At 41.4% G+C, this 20,380-nt stretch overlaps 1 protein-coding gene across 1 annotated transcript in view; it reads right to left on the bottom strand.

The window, feature by feature from the left end:
* The window catches only part of VEGFD (vascular endothelial growth factor D), a 31,218-nt gene extending 11,303 nt beyond the window's left edge, over nt 1–19,915 (bottom strand). The window contains exons 1-2 of the mRNA XM_074929863.1: nt 19,330–19,915; nt 859–1,069 (exon numbers count right to left, since the gene is read on the bottom strand). Coding sequence (XP_074785964.1) covers nt 859–1,069; nt 19,330–19,419 — 301 coding nt within the window. The 5' untranslated portion in view covers nt 19,420–19,915. The remainder of the gene's footprint in view (nt 1–858; nt 1,070–19,329) is intronic.
* Between the last annotated feature and the right edge of the window lie 465 nt (nt 19,916–20,380).

The following is a 20,380-nucleotide window of genomic DNA, read 5'->3' as shown; positions in this document are numbered from 1 at the left end:
TAATGGTGTGCAAATCTGGATGTGATTATTGTAAAAGTGGTATTGGAACATGATCAGCAATACCTGATTTCCCAAAAGGCAAGTGATACGATCATATCACTTCAGGGTAAAGACTGCACAAAAAAGGATAGCTCGGTCTGTCCTTCATTAGGCTACAGTGTAGCTTTGCTGCAGGATACCCATTTGCTAGGCTGAAGTATAGTAACTGATCCTTTATTTTACATTTATGAACATATAATGCCTCTCGAGTCTCTCACCTATGAGGAACAGTATTCATTTTTGCTCCAGCTGAGGGAAGAGATTCCCCATATTCAGGCATTAGTTGGTTCTTTCAAGATCTTTTTCTCTCTGGAGAGACTTCATCAAATAGTTTGAGATTAGGGAAATACATCCTTCCTCTGCAGTTCCCACCCAGACACTGCTGCTGATGCAGTGCCTTGAATCAGGCCACACCTAATAAAAAAAGCATTTCTATGCCTGCAGTAAAGCTCATCTGTCTCTGCCTACAAGGAACTTCAGAGATTTAGTACAATGCTGCTGGCCGGCCCCTCAGCCACTCATGCCGACCTCTTCTTTGCGCATTGACTTTCCCTCCTTTATGTGAACTGACAAATCCATACTTAATACTTCTTCCCTTTGGAGAGTCTACAGAGAACAATAAGCCTGATTTGGCCACAAAACAGGGAGGCGTACTCAGGCTGTTGCCTGATAATTTTTCATACAAAGTTATTTTCCATGACTGCCCTGCTGTTTTCAATACAGGTGTATTCTAGGAAACCCCCAGTACTTAACGCTTTACTGCACAAGGATCGGTGGTCCTGAAGCTGAGATCAGACTCAGACGCAAACCTGCACCTACCTTTCAGTGTATCGATATCATAGAAAGCAGCAGCAAATCTGGTGGAGCGATGTGATGCAGAGCGGGAGTCTAAATTGGCCAGACTCTTGAGTTTTAGCCTGCATTTCCACAGCTTCCAGTCCTCAGAGTGAGTGATGCGAAGCAGCTCTTCCAGGCTGGATGCTCTCCTGATCTGCTGTTCTGACCGCTCCAATGCTGACAGAGATGTCCTCTGAAAGGGAAGAGGGAAGTCATAAAGCCAGTACCTTTACCGCCTGTCCCTGGTGCAGCATATGGAGCACTTGTACAAAAAGGCAGCACATTACCGAGGACAGCCGAGAGTACCCGGGAAAACAGGAGCACACAGAGATGTCCTGGGCTTTGACAGTGTCCAGCACCAGATTGATCTGCAGGATGTGCCCATATAAATTGGGAAGAGGAGATACCCAATTCCTCACCCTTTCCATCACAGCCCTCAGAACTATTTGACAAAAGCAGCGTTTACTGTATCCCTGGTCCCCAGCGAACCCAGCAGACACCAGTCGCATCACTGCTGTGCCTGAGCTGGCCAGCCATGCCAAGCATGAATCCTGGGTCACCCCTCTAGACAGCCTGAATGAATTAAGCTGGTGACCACAGCCCATGTGCCTTTTCAGCAAGCCACCCAAAACTCTGGTGCCAACCATGAGACACAACTGCAGGGGCAGGTGATAGAGCTGGAAGCTGCCCTAAGTCCAAGGGCCCATCCACATAGCGGGCAAGCACAACATTCAACACGCTGCAAAGTGCAGGATGGATCTGCCACTTCCCATCCTCACTAGCATTTGGGTCATGCCCAAGTCAGCCAAAGTGGCCTCCAGTCCAGCCTCTGTGCTGTGGCTGTGCAGCAGCATTAGCACAGTCATTGCATATTCCATCTGCATGATGTATGTGACCATTCTCTGCTCCCACAGGAGAATTCTCCTTACAAAGACATCCCCCATCAGTTTAAAGTTGTTATTCACTTTAAAAATACCTGTTTAACAGAAACTTAGTATTACACAGCACCCCATCGCAATACTGGTTTCTTTGGCTGCTGCTTTCTGACATCTGTGTTTGTGCCTTTATCAAGGCATTGAGTATTTATTTCCACTGACTCACCAGATCAGCTGAAAACTGTTGCCTCCAACCCAAGTAAAAGGTTATCTTTGTAAATGGCTGTGTTCCGCTGAGCTGGTGCTCTCAGCTGTACTCTCTGGTCATGCAGTTGACTGCACTTTTTGACTTGCAAATAAAGGGCTGCAGTGTCAGCTGTCCTAAATAAAATGCCAGTTCTTAAAAGCAAAGCTGAAGTATAGGAAGCTGGTGATAAGGTGTGTAGCAGTCTGCAGTCTGAACCAGTAGCAAGTGAGTGCTCTGTATAGGACTGGAAAGGGGGCAGGGGAAAGGGTCACCTATAAGAGGAACATTTTTAGATGAGATCTGAAACCCAGGCACTGAGCACATCTGTTACTTGTTATTAAAACATCTGTGGCGTTTATTTTGCAACAATACAGATGTTAGCCTGTACATATGGGCCAAGTTCATTTTGGGGTAATTACCTTCCACTGACCTAAAATTCCTTATGTATAATAGTTAACTCAGAATAAGTTATTTGCTCTTCTTTTATGTCCATACAGAACTTTGTATTGTGCTCTAGCGAGCTGCCTGTTTCATTATAGAGATGGGTATTTTTCATAGGTGAAGGATTTCTCATAAATTTCATAGCTGGTGAAAACTGGAAAGCCCATCTCAATATTTATGGACAAATAGCTCAGAAGGAATGTGAACACTTAGCACCAGTAACTGAATTTCAAGATAGCTAGTTTTACAAACAAGCTACCTAGAATTTTGCTGATCTAGGAAAGCTGAAATTCAGCTTGAGGTCAACTCATCAGGACTTATTTGCTCTAAGAACTACAGCTTATATTCATTCACTCCCATTCACAAAATGTCTCCCTGACTTTGGAAAACATGCAAGTGTAGGACCAGTGCTGGCGTGGTAATGATATCAAAGATATTAAAACTGAACTCTATTAACTATTAACAAGACTTCTGTTCTCTCTTTGTGGTAAAAAGATGTTCCAGTTGAATCAGCATCCAAGATTTCTAAACTAGACTGAATTTACACAGAACCTGTAAAATGAGATGACAGTATTCTATAAATTAGAAGACATAACCCTGCACTTCTTGTAAGGGTCAATAGGTTGGGACTAGCTTTTCCATTTCATTTACTTAAATATCAAGAGTTTTTATTAATGAATACTATTATATGAACAAAATAATTTTTAAACCTAAGATGAAAGATTACAGAAAAAATATACATGCCTCCTTATAGTAAGCAAAGATCTCTGGGTTTATCTAAAGCAAGAATTTGTACTGTTTTAAGTATTTTTTGTATTTTTAAAGCTGTACAAATTCCTTAATGTGGACTGAATACACTGAAATTAACTAACTTTATGCCTTCAAAAGTACAACTGTCTAAAAAGAGGAGCAAGTTATATTAGTAGAAGTCATTTTTATACCAAAAAATAGGATACTTCAATAGGATTTGAAGTCTGGTAATTAAAAAAAAGTATCTCTGATATTGATGCATCATAGTGGTATTGATAAAGCCTGACTGTGTGCGCAGATTGTTCCTTCTCTTACTGGTTTTCATATAATGGAAACTGGAGAAGTACGGTTAAAGGAAATGGAAGGAGCAGTGCTCATTACAGAATTCCCCCCGCAGTCATCAGAAATGTATCCTAATTAACATAGTCATCCAAAATACACAGAGCCCTTGGAACTGAGTTATCACTTCTCTGTCAGCTCCAACCCCACTCAGCATTGCCTGGACTATTCAGTCCTGAAGGGAATCTGTTACCTCTGCTCCTCCATGTTTCCTAACACTTTATCCAAGCTCTGCAGTTTGACAGGATCGCCAGTTGCCTACCATCACAATGCCAGAATAATTGTCTTCCTTCTTCTTATATTTGGCTTCTTCCTGGAGGGAACAGATTTTACAGCTGACTTTACAACTTCTTCACAGGAATCCCTATCCAGTACAGAATTTCCTGGTGTCCTTTCCCATAAAAACAGCAGCATTGAGATAAAATACGGTCTCCCTCTGAGCACTGCTGACACTAGGCAAGATGGTGAGCTGAAGACACCGCTAGCTTTTAAGGGAGGTCTGAATCCCACATAGTTGTAGGTTTTTACAGTGCGGACATCTATTTTGTCTGTGAGCTAGTCGCTCTCAGCTCCTTCTATAGCCAAGACAGAGAAATATAGACACTTAGAGCATGTTTAATTTGAAATCACACTGAAAGGCTTTCTGCTGGCTGCCCAGCAAGCACAGTGGTGGATCTTTGGTGAAACAAATCTCACTGCAGCTATCTGGGGTATAAAACATTTGAAGAGAAGCACCTAATTTTGTTCCAGTCTACCTAAGCGCCAAAGCAGGAACAGTGATTACCACCTTATGTGTTTGGCTTGACTCCTTTGAGACTACTACAATACTCTCACCTAAAATGCCCTTTTAAACACTTGCTAGAGCACAGACTGACTGTTCAGTGTGTAGAAGGACATCCCTCAACCTTACACACTTTGACCATAGAAGTAGTTATCCACAACTTAAAAGCATTCAAAACTAAAAGCTTATAAAATGAAAAGAGCATGGAAGGTGCCTCAGCCCCATCAGCAGGACACAGTTCTACGGCTTCAGACGCCACAGATGGAACTGCTTCATTTGGGCACCTTCTTGCTACAGCACAGGAGCACCAAATTGCATGTTGTTACATAATTTTTCCAAAGCATTCATTTCTGGTCATCCTGTTTTGAAAAGTACAGCATCACATGAAAACACAATACCTCAGATCTCAGATGATACCACAGATGATGTGCTGCAGGCCTGCTAGCACCATGCAGGTGTGAAGACTGCTTTCATAGACTGCAGTTTAAATTCAAGCCTTGCTTAGATAGAGACAAACATACTCTGGCTGACTGAAAAGCTCCACTTAGAAGAGTACAGCTTGGCACAGAAGGGTGAATAAATGTTTCAAAATGTGAAATTGGAGGAAGGTGTTAAGTTCAACAGTGTCCCAAACCTACCCCTCATGTGATGATCAAGGACTTTATCCCCTCTCACAGTGATGTTGAGTGGACAGCAGTTCAAATCAGCATTTGAACAGGAGGGGAGCTCCCCATTCAGCCACAGAGCAGAGGGAAGCATGCAGAGGTGTCAAACTTCCACTGACATTTTGGGGAGATTCAGCTCCTCACAAAAAGCAAGAGGAACGGAGGCACAATATGTCTGCTTCTCCTGATGTAGTAATCTGCACATGCTATTTCCCATTTTTCAGATACCCCTACCTCTCTTTTTTAGTCTTTCTCTGATAAATACAGTCCTTCGTTCCAGGTTTCACTCCCATTCTCCACTCTTCTCTCATCATCTTGTACTGCTTGGATCCTGCTATGCTTTTATGTGGCTTATTTTTACTCCTTTCCCCACGTTATGCCAGTTGGGGGTCTAATGAGGCCTACCTCAGGCTGAGCTCTTCAGCTACCTGGTGCAGAGGAACATCTATTTTTTTTCCCTGCTATGGTCTCATTCCACTTTCCTTATGTTTACCTAGATTTTAATAGTCAGCTGGGGTGAGCTGTCACCATTGTGGGAGCTGTTGGTTCTAATGGCTGCAACCTAGATGTGGAGCAGGACTTCACTGCACTTGGCATGGTTCACTTAAGTAGCAAAATTATGATCTCTGGCCCCAGAAAGCTTAAAATATACATTAGAGCTTGAGAGAGAAAGTAGACAAGGAGCCACTGGCAAAGGGCCAGGACAGTGTCCTTTATACGCTCCCAAAATGAACAAATTACCTGTGGAGCCATATCACTGGAAAGCTCCAAATGTCCTAAGCTTTCAGTACTTGTAATGTACACCCTGTAGTCAAACAAATACTTAATGCTATTGCCTACAAGAAATGTTTGCATAGAACTCATCAATAATAAATATCAAAGTAGTAGGTTTAAGTAGTGCATTCTTATATCTTCAGTTTACTGCTGCTCTTAATATCATTTTTTGAAGTATCTCATCTCAGAATGGATCCCATACCCAGAGAGAGAAATCACATTATATTTTAATGAAGTTGTATGCTTTTCATAATACTGACCTCTCATACGTTCCAGAACGATTCTTCCACTCAAAGAATATCTGTTTTCCTCTCTTTGGGCTATGAGCAACATCACTGACATCAGGAAATGATAACGTGGGTTAGCATTGTGATTTTTGGATAATTACAATTTTTGTCCTTCCAAAAGAAACCATAATGGACTATCTGTCTTCTTGCTAGCAATCTCAGATGCCAGAAACACCCTGAAAGTAGTTAGCATTGGAAAGGAACAAGAGAAAAAGTGGTGGTACATTCAGTGGCCTCAGAGACACTGAGTTCATTACCCCATTGATTTATGCTAGTCAAATATTTGTCTTATGCATCATGTCGTACAGATCCACAATCCCATACATAGTCTGCACTGTTCAAACTGGGCCCGTCCTTGGGAACTAGTATTGACAATCTCCTACCAGGTGCTGCAGCTGAGCAGTTTGCACCTTTTCTCCATGCTTGACAAGCTCCTAGGTGTCTTGCCTAAGAAAAATACCCTACCCTTTTCAAACTGATGTCTGAGTGAGTCAGCAGAACCCACGTTTGGAGAACCCCTTTTTTTTGCACTGCCACTCTTTCCAGCCCAACACAGATGGTTTTTGCATTAATGCTGTGTTTCAGGGTCTCCTGGAGTTATTTTGAACAATGGAGTAGAAATGTGTAGAATATGATAGTAAAAGAAAGGCCCAATAAATTCCTAAATCTATTTGAGGATCTATAGCACAAACACATGCCTAGGACCCAAAATTAATTATTTTCAAGGCCATCAGTAACTACCAGTATTTTTATTTAAGAAGACAGATGCATGGTGAATATTTTCATGCGTACATAAGAAGGCAAAAATAAAGGTTGGTTGAAATCCATATTTTGCTCAACCTGAGGAAAGTCCTGCTTGCGTTTCACTCTGTACTCAAGCATTCCCACAGACCCAGGAAATGCATCCTGAAAGCTTACACAGATGACTGCTTTACTTAAGCCCCAGCCTCGCTGTCTTTATCCGCAGTGGGACATAAACCTTTGCTTAAAGCTAAACACATGTAAGAGCTCTTCTGAAGAGGAACGTTTTTCTGAGTTATGGTCACAGATACTATTGTGGCAAGTGCTGCATAGATACCAATGGAAATCTTCAACATTATCACTGCGTCTGGGGCCAGGACAAATTATTAAGGGACCTCTCAATAACCTTGCACTGTTTTATGATCCATCCTCTCAGCAGTTAAGCAATAAAACGAAGGTAACAGCTTTATCTTGCCAGGGAAAGCAGATTGTAGCTGCGTGACACAGAATGATGATTCTCTTAATGTCACTGTATCACAAACATGGACAAACAAGTTTAAACTAAGTTCAGACTAAATCTTTCCAATTTCAATCTTGGAGGGAAGTTTCATCGCAAAATGAGGGCACTTGGACATCAACAAAGAGTACTGACAGCATATGAAGACATTTTGAACTTTTATGTGAGTGTTGTGTGCTTAATGCAGCAGTGGCAGCTGCATTCAGTTCAAGAGAAGTTATGTAAAAGACAAAGACTTGATGCAACCAGAAGTTGAATTCCCCCCATTCCAGTGCTGCTCGAAGACTAAGAACTAGACTAAAACCAGTTTAATTACTAGGTAGATGATTCATCACCACATGAAAATACCAAGGAACTTTGCTGTACGCTGTACCTGAAATTAGCCTCCTTTTCTTCTGTGATGTATTCCCCAAGGTGTTTTTATGACAGTGTATGACCTGATCATAGCTAGGGGTTCATCTTGCAGAGATAGAACAGCTGATAGAGCAGAGATAGAGCCTACAGCTGCCTGCCACCCCACATTATGAAAAATTAAAAATATCTGATCCTACGGGTCATTCACCTGACTGAATATGAACTCGTTATCTGAGACCACTAATATAGTTAATGGAAAAATATAGGTCCATGGGGTGCACATTCATCACATTCTAAAGTCTGTTGTATAAAATGTGCCTCCAAACTGCTTCTTTCTCTCCATTGATGCTGAAGGAGAAGTCAGCAATTCACTAGCTCAGCTAAAGTTAGGTGAGCTGAATCCCACTCAACTGAGAGCAGTCAAATGAGATGACATCCCCTCTCTATCGATAGCACAAGAAATTTACAGCAGCCAATTTTTCTCAGGTACACAAATATAAACAACCAGAAAGTGCAACTTCACCAAGGTCTGAAGGACCTGGGACTGGCTGAAGGCCAGCACTGGTGGCTGCCTGTACAGAGGAAAGCACTTCATTCCCTGCCTCAAAGCCATGGGGTAGTTGCCCAGCCGTGCTGTGTCACAGCACACAGACTGTGAGCTGATGTGGCCAGGGAACTGCAAGGGAGTTCCTGTGGAAAAGTCTTGTTCTCTATTGGCAGGAAAACAGGGCAGCTCCTGCCATTGTGAGGCCAAGACAAAGATCTACATGGTGTCTGAAGGTCTGTCATGGTTTAACCTCAACTGGCAACTAAGCACCACACAGCTGCTCGCCCAGTCCCTGCAGCAGGATGGGGGAGAAGGAGAATTGGAAGAGTAAAAGTGAGAAAACTCATGGAGTTTTGGAGCCAGTCCCCAAGCAGTGAACCTTCCGGCCAACCTTCCCCCTAGTTTATTGCTGAGCGTGATGTCATATGTTATGGAATATCCCTTTGATCAGTTGTAATCAGCCATCCCAGCCGTGTCTTCTCACAACTTCTTGTGCACCCCCAACCTACTCGCTGGTGGGGTGGTATGAGGAGCAGAAAAGGCCCTGACTCTGTGTAAGCACTGCTCAACAATAACTGAAACATCCCTGAATTAACACTGTTTTCAGCACAAATCCAAAACATATCCCCATAGTAGCTACTGTGAGGAAAATTAACTCTACCCCAGCCAAAACCAGCACAAGGTTTCTCATTTGACCATTTTCCTGGTGATGATGACAAAATTATGTGGTGTCTCTGCAATAAAAGGAACTCCTCTTGAGTATTTTCATCATTAGTAGTATTTTTAGCATTACTGTGGCTCCTAGGAGTATGAGGTCAGGTACAACACAAATTAAAGAGGCGATCCCTAACCTGGTGTCTACAACCAAAGTAAAAGATGAGAGAAAACAGAGGAAGGCATTCATCCAAAAGGAGTACCAAGGAAACACAGAAAATATTGCTCAGAGTGATGGGCCATGATTCTGAGCTAGCAAGGGCTCAACCATTGCCAAATTTTATCATAACAAGTATTGTCTATAATTCAGCATCTTGTATCCTTGGGGTGTTGCATAATGGGTAATAAAATAGTGAGAGAATCTTCTGCAGCTTGAAAACATCAAGCTTGCAGGAGTGACTTACTGCCTTATCAACAGGCAACTGAATCACCCTATAAACATCTAGCATGAGGCATCTAACTCCACCACATCTGACACATACTAGTTTGCACTAATTTCATCATCACCATTGTATTTAATTTCTGAGGAGAGAAAGAACATCTACTTTTCAACAGCTCCAATAAAATCAGAATTTTTATTACCTGTCAGCTATGAACTTCTGATATATGAAGTCACATCCCTGACTGTATCCCCTCTGGAAGCATGATGCTCTGTGCATTATTAGTGCACAAATAAGCTATTTTTAATTGTAGTGAAAATGACCACAGAGAGACAAAACGATCACATATTTTTGACTTCCTGCTAATATTGTTCTTTGAAACAGATGGGCTCATCATGGGATTTTTCAGTGACTATTACAGTCTTCGCCATCATTATCAGAAGCATACATGAAGTTTCAGGAGCATGCAGTACTTCATTCCACATTCACATGGTGACTGCTTAAACAAATACTCAAATCTGTTCTAATACCTAGAAAAAAGTTTAGGCTCTCTCAGTGTACTGCCTTATCCAGACAACATTCACTTGATCATCACAGTCACAGCATTAATAACCTGAAGGGGTATACTATTTATGGTGGGGACAAGTTTGGCTGCTGTAAGGCAGATTTCCAGCTGTCACGTTTTAAAAAGGGTTCTTTCTCCAGTGAGAATTTTATTGAAAGCATACAGCTGTATTGTCTAAGTATGTAGCAGAAAATATGCAACTGGACTGAGTTTCTTCTTTAAGAGGTTGAAAATGGCCTCAACACTTTCCCTGAATATAAAATTAGTAAGGACTGTGTTACAGCTGAGAAACCCTAGGATTGCATCAAGACATGTGATAGTCAAAGAAATTGGGGTTTGGGGGCTCAAGGGCGAAGTACCACGGTAGCATTTTTTGTTTTCCAAAGAGTCCTCAGAAAATTGATGCTTTGATTTGCCTGCCAATATTTTCAGCTGTGCCCACTATTACAGCATTTTCTGCAACTGCATCAAAGGGACACTCCATATAACTCTCACCAGCAAAAATACGCATGTGTCAGACATGCATGACCTGGCTGTAACACCCAGACAGCTAGTCCTGCTGTGCCTGTGGAGGAAGAAATGATACTCTGAGTGGAAAGCCTGAAGATTGCCTCTCTACCCTCATCAGTACTTGCTTGCCCAGAAAAAACTCAATGACTGAAGAGCAGGCACGGGAAAAAAACTTTTGCTTCCCTCAGCCACAGCCTAGGCGAAACCTCTCCTGTCTGCCTCAAAAGTTAGAATGTTGGCCTTGGCCATGCATCCCCTCAGGAAAGAGCGGCTGTGTGATCACACCCCTTCATCCTGAAGTCCTGTGTGTCACAGCTGCTGAAAGAGAAACTGCATAGAGCACTGTCCTGTAAGAATAGCAGTGGAGAATTGCCAGAGCGCAGAAAGAAGGACTGACAGTTATGTTACATGTGGGTTTGGGAGGAATGTGAAATGGTAAAAATAATAGTTTGACCAGGTGTCGTATGAGGGGACATGGGGCTTGACAGGGAGACATTTATCTGAGACTATTTCCCACGATACGGATGTGATGTTTAAGGGCCTCTTTTGCTAAAACCTTGCCAGTACATCATCTGACCAAGATCCAAAACTGCAGGAGAAGCAACTTCTAGACTGCTCCACTCTGATGTTCAGTGTGGTAAAAAGTTCCCTCCAGACTCCCCTCCTCATGAATCTGTCTCCTTGGGCTCCAGCCCTACTTCCAGTGAAGGCAGGAGCCTTAATTACCTGTTTTGTAAACTTAGTAGTCAAGGTAGTGAAAAAACAGCTTCTACTTTAGCTGAAGCTGATATGTTTTCACAAATAAATCATATTAGCTACCCTATGGCTTCAAAAGACAGCTGTCATATTTTGAATGGCCTTTTGAACTAGAATAGATCTCCTGTGTTGCTAGCAAACAAATCAGACTTGCATTTTAGTAGCATGCTTACATTATCAAAAGTCTCAGAGATGAGATATTTTGGTTGCTGTATTCTTGATTTGAATGAACAGAAGTATTCAAAGCAAAGAACTGAAAACATCAGAATTGTACATGATTTTGTGAAAGCATAAACTTCAGAGTATTTAATATTCTTTTTCATGTCCAAAGCAATAAGAGACTGATAATATGTTATCAAAATTCCTCTCTCAACTATATACTTTTAGCCAGCTAGATCTTTACACCAAAATGAGGGAGGGTTTTTTTTCTACCCAGCAAACACTTCGAGAATCAACTACAACTCTCCTTAAACAAACACTTCTTCCCACAGCCAGGTCTTTTGTCTCTCATGGGAAACATCCTCACAACAGCTGAAGTGTGACTTTTGAAGGTAGCAGCATTGACTACACATCTTTTTGTCATCAGTGATGGAAAAGTTGAATGGGGAGATGGAAGAAAAGAGTAGGTCTGCTATGGTATGGAGTTTCTTCCTGTTCAAGCTTAGTCATCTACATCTTGAGAGTTTACCTTTAGGTCTCTTACAATGATCATGCAAAGTATATTTGCTTGGTCAGTGAAAGGACACAGATGGATTGTCAGATGGATTGTCATAAATGTTCAGGGTGGTAACTCATTGATATGTCCCAGATGCTACTGGCAGCTTTGAGAGTCTTACAGTACAATTTCTGAGCCTCTGCTTGTATGCTTGTTCATATCATCTTGCATTGCTGCAGTTTGTTCAGGCAGCCGTGATTCTCAATACAGAGCACAGCTAGAAGCATTACGTAGCACTTCATCATACACAATGTTATGTGCTGGTCTAATGCTGTGACAGGGTACACATGTCAAAAATATCATATTATATGTGTTTACAAAGAGCTTGTCCACACCGTAGTCACTTTCTTTTGATATTTGTCCATTCTCTGGAAGTCAGTGGGGTTTGGACAGTGATTTTGGAATGGCTCAGAAGCAGAGACCTGAATGAAATCAGATGACTGTGTATTCTTTTAATACTCGAAAATATTTTTTAACATGATGAAAGTTCCTTCGGTTAGTGCTTTCACTGGTTTCTGGGTTTGCCCCAAGACACTTTAATAAATGTTTTGGAAGTGTGACTAGCCAATTGGACAGCCGGGTTTCAAAATGTCACTTCACAAAGCAAAGCCATTGCCAATACTGAATGAACTTATGTTACCCCAATCACATGCACACATTTTCCTGGAATTGTAATTTTTCTTAAGTAATATTTCCCTAGCAGTTCAGGAAAGTATCATTACGTGGTTTCTGAGTCACATTGCTAATTAAAGTGAAAAGTTTTGTCTGTTTGTATGGCACATTCTCTACGTGCAACGTGACATATGATACAGTAACTTGATGCAACTTTTTTGCAGTTCAACATGACTCAAATAGAATTCCCTCCCCAGCTGCATGCAAGTAGTGACCACACTGCCATAGGTAGCAATGAATTCTCAAAACCAACCCAGCATGCTTCTCATCTGAAAGCATGGCTCAGACAAAGCCATCCTGACATCTTGATAATAAGGAGAGCAGCCACCCCTTTCCAAACCCACCTGGCACCCACACTGGATTGCCAAATCCCATGTGTTCAACTGCACGTCTGTCATACTTGGTATGACTCCACTGAAGCAGCAAGGACCCTAAATGGCATTCTACCACTAGCTGAATGGTCACAAAATTTAAGTCACATTTGGGGGCAAAACAGAAAAAAATTGTAGATGTCCTTCAGGAAGCTGAATTTTTCTTAATGTGATCAAACTAAAATACCCTATTCAATTGTTCTGCTAATCATGGATAAAGCCTATACATAGCTCTTTCATGAGGACATCAAAAAAAGAGCAAATTCTGCTTGGTCCTCCCATGGGCAAGCGGGGTCTGTCCAACTGTAGTGGGAGCACACAGCATTTTATCTTCATTCCTCAAATCCCAACAAGAATTGCTGAGGAGGTAGGGAGCAGATGGAGAAGTAGATAAGGGACTGGCAAATAGTGGGAGGAATAAGGAATTCCTGAAGAATAAGGATTTCTGTAGGAAAGATATCATATCAGACTTACCTCCCTGCAGCAAAATATCTCAGGTCATTTTTTCCCCCCATCACACCTGAGCAATACAGTCATTTTGGGACTACTTCTCAAAGCCAAGCACAAGAAACAGCAATGGCCAGTTTTGTAACTGGACTTACTTGCCCTGAGAGAAAGGTCTAAAAGAAACACAGATACCAGTCACTTAAGGGTAACTATAAAAGCTACTGTAGAAGGTTTTTAATGTGAATAAGAATAAATGAGTTATCACTTACAACTATACTTGACTTATTTTTCCCAAATAACAATACAGTGTCTGCAGAAGATAAAACACAAGCAAACCATATTCAGATCTAGTCTGGAGTAGGGACAGTATTGATCAGAACAAAATTTGCAGACACAACAGCAGAGGTCTCACAAGCCAGTGTTTGCACCAGAGCTTTTTCTATTTTCAAGCAGACTATTTCTCTGCTTGCCTCTTGTGGGAGCCTGTGTGAGTACCACCACATCAGTGGTTAGAAACAACATGAATGCCTGTGAGAGAGAAAGCACAAGCAGGCTGCCAAAAACAGACGAGCAGCACTCACTGAGCCTGAGCTGATCCCTTGTTTTGGTTGCCTTGTGACCACAAATTAACAGAAAAGTTGCTCCACTGCCCTCTGAACCTGCCTTCCTGCTTCCCCTTGGTTTCACAGCTTCAGATGTGAGCCACAACTGATGTCAAAGTTTTATTAGCACTGTCTTCATTTCAAACAGCTGACTATTAGAATGAATTTCTCAAATGCTGCATCTGATTAATCGAAACAGCCTGATGTACTTTTCAGCACTCTGCTCTATCCTCAGACATTACAATCCTAGCTGAGATGGACTGAACTGGAGCAGCAGCCGTGAGGAATTTTTTTGCTATTTCTCACAAGTGAGAACTGCTCTTGATAAAGTAGCAGTGTGTTAGTAGTTCCCTTTCCAAGTTGATAAGAGCCAAGGATGGGTGCCATGTGGCATGGCAACAATCCAGAATTGTTCTCTTATCCTTCACTGTACCTTGTCAAGGCAGTAACAGATAAGTCAGGACAAATTGGCTTTTCTCACAACCTCCCTGATAGCTTCCCACTCCTGAAGGGAAAGCACAAACAATAATTTCTGCAGGAATGCAGCAAGTACATTTTCACACATTTTTGACTCATTGTGCCTATTGGAGATGGTAATCACAGAGAATCAAAAGCAGCAGTGACAAATCTGGGATAATAAAATACTTCTGAAAACCACAGTTTCATAATCTTTATTTTAAAAAGTTTGCTAACGTCGAAAGGAATCTGAATGTGAGGATGAAAAGCCTATTTTAAGCAGAGAAATTGTTTCCAACAACTATTAGAGTTGTTTTTTCTAGCTATTGAGCAGTTTGCTATACTTTCAGGAATTGCCTTTGAGGAAGATAACCCATGAGATAGACAATTCGTTAGAATCTTTCTTTTCTAGAAACTGAGCAACATTTGCAAGTAGTTATTAGAGAGCTGTGTAGATCTGTCTGAAAAAACATGTTAGTGGTAATAACCGAGACAAAATCTTATGTCCAGCCTATGCTGCTCAGGTTTCTTTGCAGAGCTCTCTGTTTGATTGTACAGACAGACAGACTGCAGCTGGCTCTAGGAAGGGAGAGAAGCAAAGAGCTACCCAATTCCTTCCGCTCATGGTATGATGGCTCGCCAGTATTTCCATGCCTTCCCAAGGGCAAGGTATTCTCTACTTAGGTGGTCCAGGGCCTGAGGATCATGGGGAAGTGCTGTTTCTCTCTCACCAGCAAACAAGGACTGTGTACCAGCTGTCTTTGTAAAGTGGCTTCCACCTCTGTCCAGCTCGCGGTGGCAATACAAGATTGCTGAATCTAAAAGCTGTTAAAGCAAAAATGTCCAGTCAAGGCTGTATGGATGTTTAGTGCAGAGTAAAAAAGGTTTAGCTGTGGGAAAGGAGTGCATGTCACAGACAGCAGCCATGTTTACCTCCCAGGCTAAGCATATCTAATGCCTCGATCTTCTGATCAGAAAGCAGATTTCTAGTTCAGTGATACTCCTCAGGCCTACCAGCTGTGGGTTTCTCTCTAATGATCAAAGGAGGGTTCACCGTGGGGAGAAGACCTCTGAAAAAAGAAAAGGTTGTGAGTCTGTTATAACTTGGGCATTACCAGTTATCCCTTTCTGTTGCCTTCCCCCTAACACTTTATTAATAATGTAAGGGGCAGAGCAGGGCAGGGAGCAATGAGTCTCAGAGACCAAGACGTTGCAACCTCATCAGAGAGGCAGTTTTAGTGTTGGAAGGCAGAAGCAGCTCTGTCAGATCATTGGCTTTTCTTGGCAAAAAGTCCACCTCAGCTTTTATGAATATAGGACATAGCTCTTCACATCTAATTTTAAAATTCTGGAAAAAGTAGACTATGTCTGTCATTGCTCTAGGAGAAGAAAAATGTGGGGGGGAGAGACAGGAAAAGAAACAGCGAAGTTTGCGGTTCCCTAGCTGAGGGGTTCTAAACGTAAGAGACTGTCAGGACAAAACTTCAACAAGAAATTTTTAAAGCATTTCCTGATGGGAAAAAAAAAAAAAAAGCTTAGTCTTCAGAAAACCCATGAGGAAATCTAATTGTTCAGTGATGACTTTGTATGTCAGGCTGGCATGCTGAACCAAAGCAACTGGTGTGCGAGGCAGAGGGTTTGCTGCCAGCCTTGATGTGAGTTCAGCAAAGGAGCCTTGCCTGACACCTGTGCAGCCACGCTCTCCCAGCCTGAGGCTGCCCACCGCTTCCCATCATGAAACTGTTTTCCAGTTGTTTATAACAGTGCCAGACATTAGATGTTCAGGCTGAAACTTTCCATACCAGATGTCTGCCTCAGAATGATTTTAATAAACTTTTTGCTTTCTCTGTCAAAAAGGTTTGACCGCAGTTGAGGATGAAGCTCTTTTATCCGCACAAAAACTTTTTCTGGCAATCTCATCTTTGCAAATATCTGGTGTTTCTCTGCGTGGATCACAGATACGAAGTTTTGACACCTGAGGAACCTTTGTTGGCCCAGATGTGTCTACTGCTAGCTCTGCAAAAATCCACCCAAATGTAAAAATCTCTGAGAGCAACAGCAGAGACCTGCCAGGATTTAGCAGCTAGGTGCTCTGCAGATGGGGCCTGTGTTGACCCCACTCCATTCACTAGTGAAGCAGGACATGGGTACAGACTGCCACAGGTCCAGCCCATGGGGCTGAGAGCAGAGGACCTGCCCTTTCTTTCCCTCAGGTCACAGGGGTCAGGCAACCAGGGAAGGGAAGCTGCCAGGTTTGCTTGTGGAAGGGGAAGGAGATGAAAGCTGATGGAAGAGAGCAAGACATGGCCGAGGAGGCTGAGAGCATCTGGGCAGACCAGAACTAGAAACTGGGCTCAGGAAAAGGAAAGCTGGGAAGTTGTGGTCACAGAGAAAAAGCAAGAAGCTAGTGATGGGGGAGGGAAGGAGGGACCATGGTCAGACATGACTGGAAAGCACAAGGGTTTGGTAGGGCTGTCTCTGAGGAACTTGGACAGACCTCCTGAGGGTCTGAGAGAGAAGCAAGACAACCCCACCCAGGAAGAAGCCAGGAGGAAAGAGGATGGCACACAGAGAGCACAAACTGGAGCCCAGTAGGGAAACTGAGACCCTAAGTCCTGGAGGTGAGGGAACATGATCAAATGCTGGGATGGGAACAGGCCAGAAATGGAGAGAAGAAGGAGGAGTTGGACCTGACAGGCAGGGGTGCACACGGGGAGAAAAGGGAATCCTCTATCCAGAAGAGGATGGTGTTTCTGAAGGCTTGGGAAAAGCCAAGCCCAACAGAAATACTTGTTGAATCACAGCAGCTTGTACACAAGCTTTTTAACATTCACGGCATTCATTAGGATATCTGTGAAAGAGGGATAAGAGAGTATTTAAATCCTCAGCACCCCTGAAACTCTATCGCATGATACCACACTGACACCATCTGATGGTTTAAACCATCAACAGGTTTAAAACTTCAGGTATCCTGGGCAGAGCTCAGCTACCTGAACTCATATAATGGGGGGACAGGAGGTTGCTGGTGGTTAACCCTTCTTGGGTCTCATTAATCGCATGACCTGCATCCTGACCTAGAAGGTTTTATCCAGGCAATACTGCCATTAATTTTAAAGAACTTAAAAAAAAAATAAGGTATTTAAAAAATAAGGTGAATGCAATACATCATTTTTGTGATCTGCAAATTCAGTATGAGGTGCAATTGGTAAGAACAGGCATAAACCTCTGTACAATTAAACACTGTAACATGAAAGACTTTCGGGGCACTATATCCACATACATACACACACAAAAGCCCACAGGTAATACATGCTAAAACAACCCAGAAATCTAACATACTGTGTAAAACATTAAAAGAAAAATAATCAACAGCTTAGGCAAAAATCTCTGTCTGCACAAAAAAGAACCAGAACAAGTGGAAAAGTAGTAATTTCCTTGTGGCAATCAGCAACAAATGCATGTGAAACACAGCCCTTTTTCGTGTGATCTACACGATACCTTTCGGATAATCTAACAGTGATTTGTTATTATATACAGTACCCTGTGGCTAACCGGGCTGCTTGAGAGCGGTAGCCAAGTTTCAATGAAAGCAATTAGAGATGTACATACGTTAGATGGACAATCCTATCATAGTGAATAAACTATAAACCATTTTAAATTAACAAGAAGAGCTCTTTCACGTATTCTAGGCAAAGTGGATATGGTTTCAAAATTTAATTAAAGGACTAACTAGTGGGTTACTATTATGCTGAATAAACTTGTGACCCATGTGAGGACAGGATTATCATCACTGCCAATTATACAATGGTTAGTATTCCATATTAGAAAGTGCTTTCTGGTTTAAATAGTGATTCCTACATGTAAGAAACCAGTGATTTGTCATGCAGTGCATAAAGGTAATGTATACAAGACTGATTACTCTGGTCCTAATGCCTTCAAAGAACTTATTGCTGAGGTTGTAAATTAAAAGCCTGTGAATGGTGAGCAGGCAAAGGGGTTAGTCATTAGTCATCCTGAGGCACACATCGCTCACCACTTCTAACTTGTTGTGCTGGCAACAGCAGTCTGCAATTAAGCACATAACTTAGCATTTCTTTTCTAAAACACAGGTCAGCATGCAGCAGTTCAAGGAGTAGTGTGTGGCCATCGCTTGCAAGCAGGAGGTTTTCTGAAGTGAAAACAAAAGTATTAGCTTGTTTTGCTCTGCTAGTGAAAAACAAATAATTTGTTCTGGACCACACACTGAATTAATCATTTTTGGACACATTGCACATGTAGAAAGTTGTTCCAGCTTTTGTTCTGATTTTTCTAAATGATCGTCCTGGATGTTCTCACAGTGTCTCAGAAAGTCAGACCTGAAAAATCCTACTCTCAAGGTGAGGCTTCAGCTTAAATTTTGTTGCATGTATTATATTCAGAAGAAAGGCTAATTCCCAGGCAATGTACTCTATTATCACTAGTTGCTGCTTATTTTGAAGTCCTGGATAACATGTCCTAATGAAACAAAAGAAAAATATTTTCCTGATTTCTGGCAAACAAGTGAACAACTGATGAACACGTGTTTTTAGAGGAAAATTTTCAGTACCAGGATACTAATTCCTGCAATTATAAATACCTGAATTAAAAAAGTGCATTTAACAAGTATTCTAAATGCTGTGACTTGCATTTTTGTTTAGATTTTGCTTTATACTTTGCCTGACTGACATTAAAAGGTTAACAAGAACAAAGTATACAACAAGTACTTAATAATGACAACCAGTAAAAAGACATAAAATATTTCTTTCTAGATTCTCTTTCCTCTATGGCTGCTAAACATCTGTGCAACTAAATCATCACAAAAAAACCCCAAGCACCAAACCAGCAAAAAGACCACCACCTTGGATGTTAAATGTTTGTAATTCTGGCAATCTGGATTATTAAGAATGACAGTAAATAAAGATCACCTACCTTCACAGATCCATTCTCGTAGTCAGATCCTTGCAGCAGATGTAGAAAAGAAACTATGAAAATATTCACAATTGCCCACGGTTTGTACATTCTGATGTTTAAAATCCACAGGTTACTATGCAGTCGTCATACAGCTAGAGGCGTCTCTTTCAAAATGCATTTCTCTATCACCAGTACGTAAAAGAAAAGCTTCCAGAATTTCTGTTATAAACTCACAGAGGATTCCAACATCCGAGAGTAAATATCTGGCTCTTTAGTGCTCAAAACAATTGCAAGTTCATCTAGAGAATGTAATTTCTTAGAGCAAATTTCAGATACTCTTGAAAGAAAATCATGATAAGGGTTTAAATAGATATATAACTGTATGTGTACACATACGCGCTTATAAGTGATCAGGTTTGGATTCCAGTTAATGCAGCTAATATATCTTCCATCAAGAAACAAAGAGGCATTCAAAATCCATCTGTGGTCCAGAAAATGTAAGAAATCTGCTCTATTCTGTGTTCCGTGTTACAGCAGGCTTTTAAGATGGTAGTGTAATGGCCAATGTTTGAGCTCGAGAGCTGTAATCCAACTCGGTATTAAAACTTTTTTCACAACCTTCATGGAAGCTTGCAGAAGCATGTGTCTTAAATCTGATACAGACTTTGGCAGTAACACAGTCAAATTTTGGCTCTAATCCCATTTTGTCCCTACCAATAGCATAGCAGTTTTTAAACTAACTGATGCAATCTAGACTCCCATTATTTTAAAGAAGATTACCTGAAACATGAAACTTCAGCACACGTTCTTACACAGCACACATATTTTAAGTTACTTCTTTAAAAAAAAAAAAAAAAAAAAAAGAGAGGGAGGGAAAGAAAAGGGAAAGACTGACATACTTTAATGTGTTCTATCTTATGTAGCATAGGGTTTTTTGAATAATTTTAAAAGGAAAGTTATAAACTGTCTTTGATGACAAACAAGATTTTGATTTTTTAAATGAAAGCTCATGAAGCTACAGATATAAAAGGATAAAATCTATTTTTATTGCAGCAAAATACAATTATTA

Source organism: Athene noctua, chromosome 1 (genome assembly GCF_965140245.1).
Source record: "Athene noctua chromosome 1, bAthNoc1.hap1.1, whole genome shotgun sequence".
NCBI lineage: Eukaryota > Metazoa > Chordata > Aves > Strigiformes > Strigidae > Athene > Athene noctua.
The sequence above is the reverse complement of the archived record's forward strand: the minus strand, read 5'-3'. Positions and strand labels throughout refer to the sequence as shown.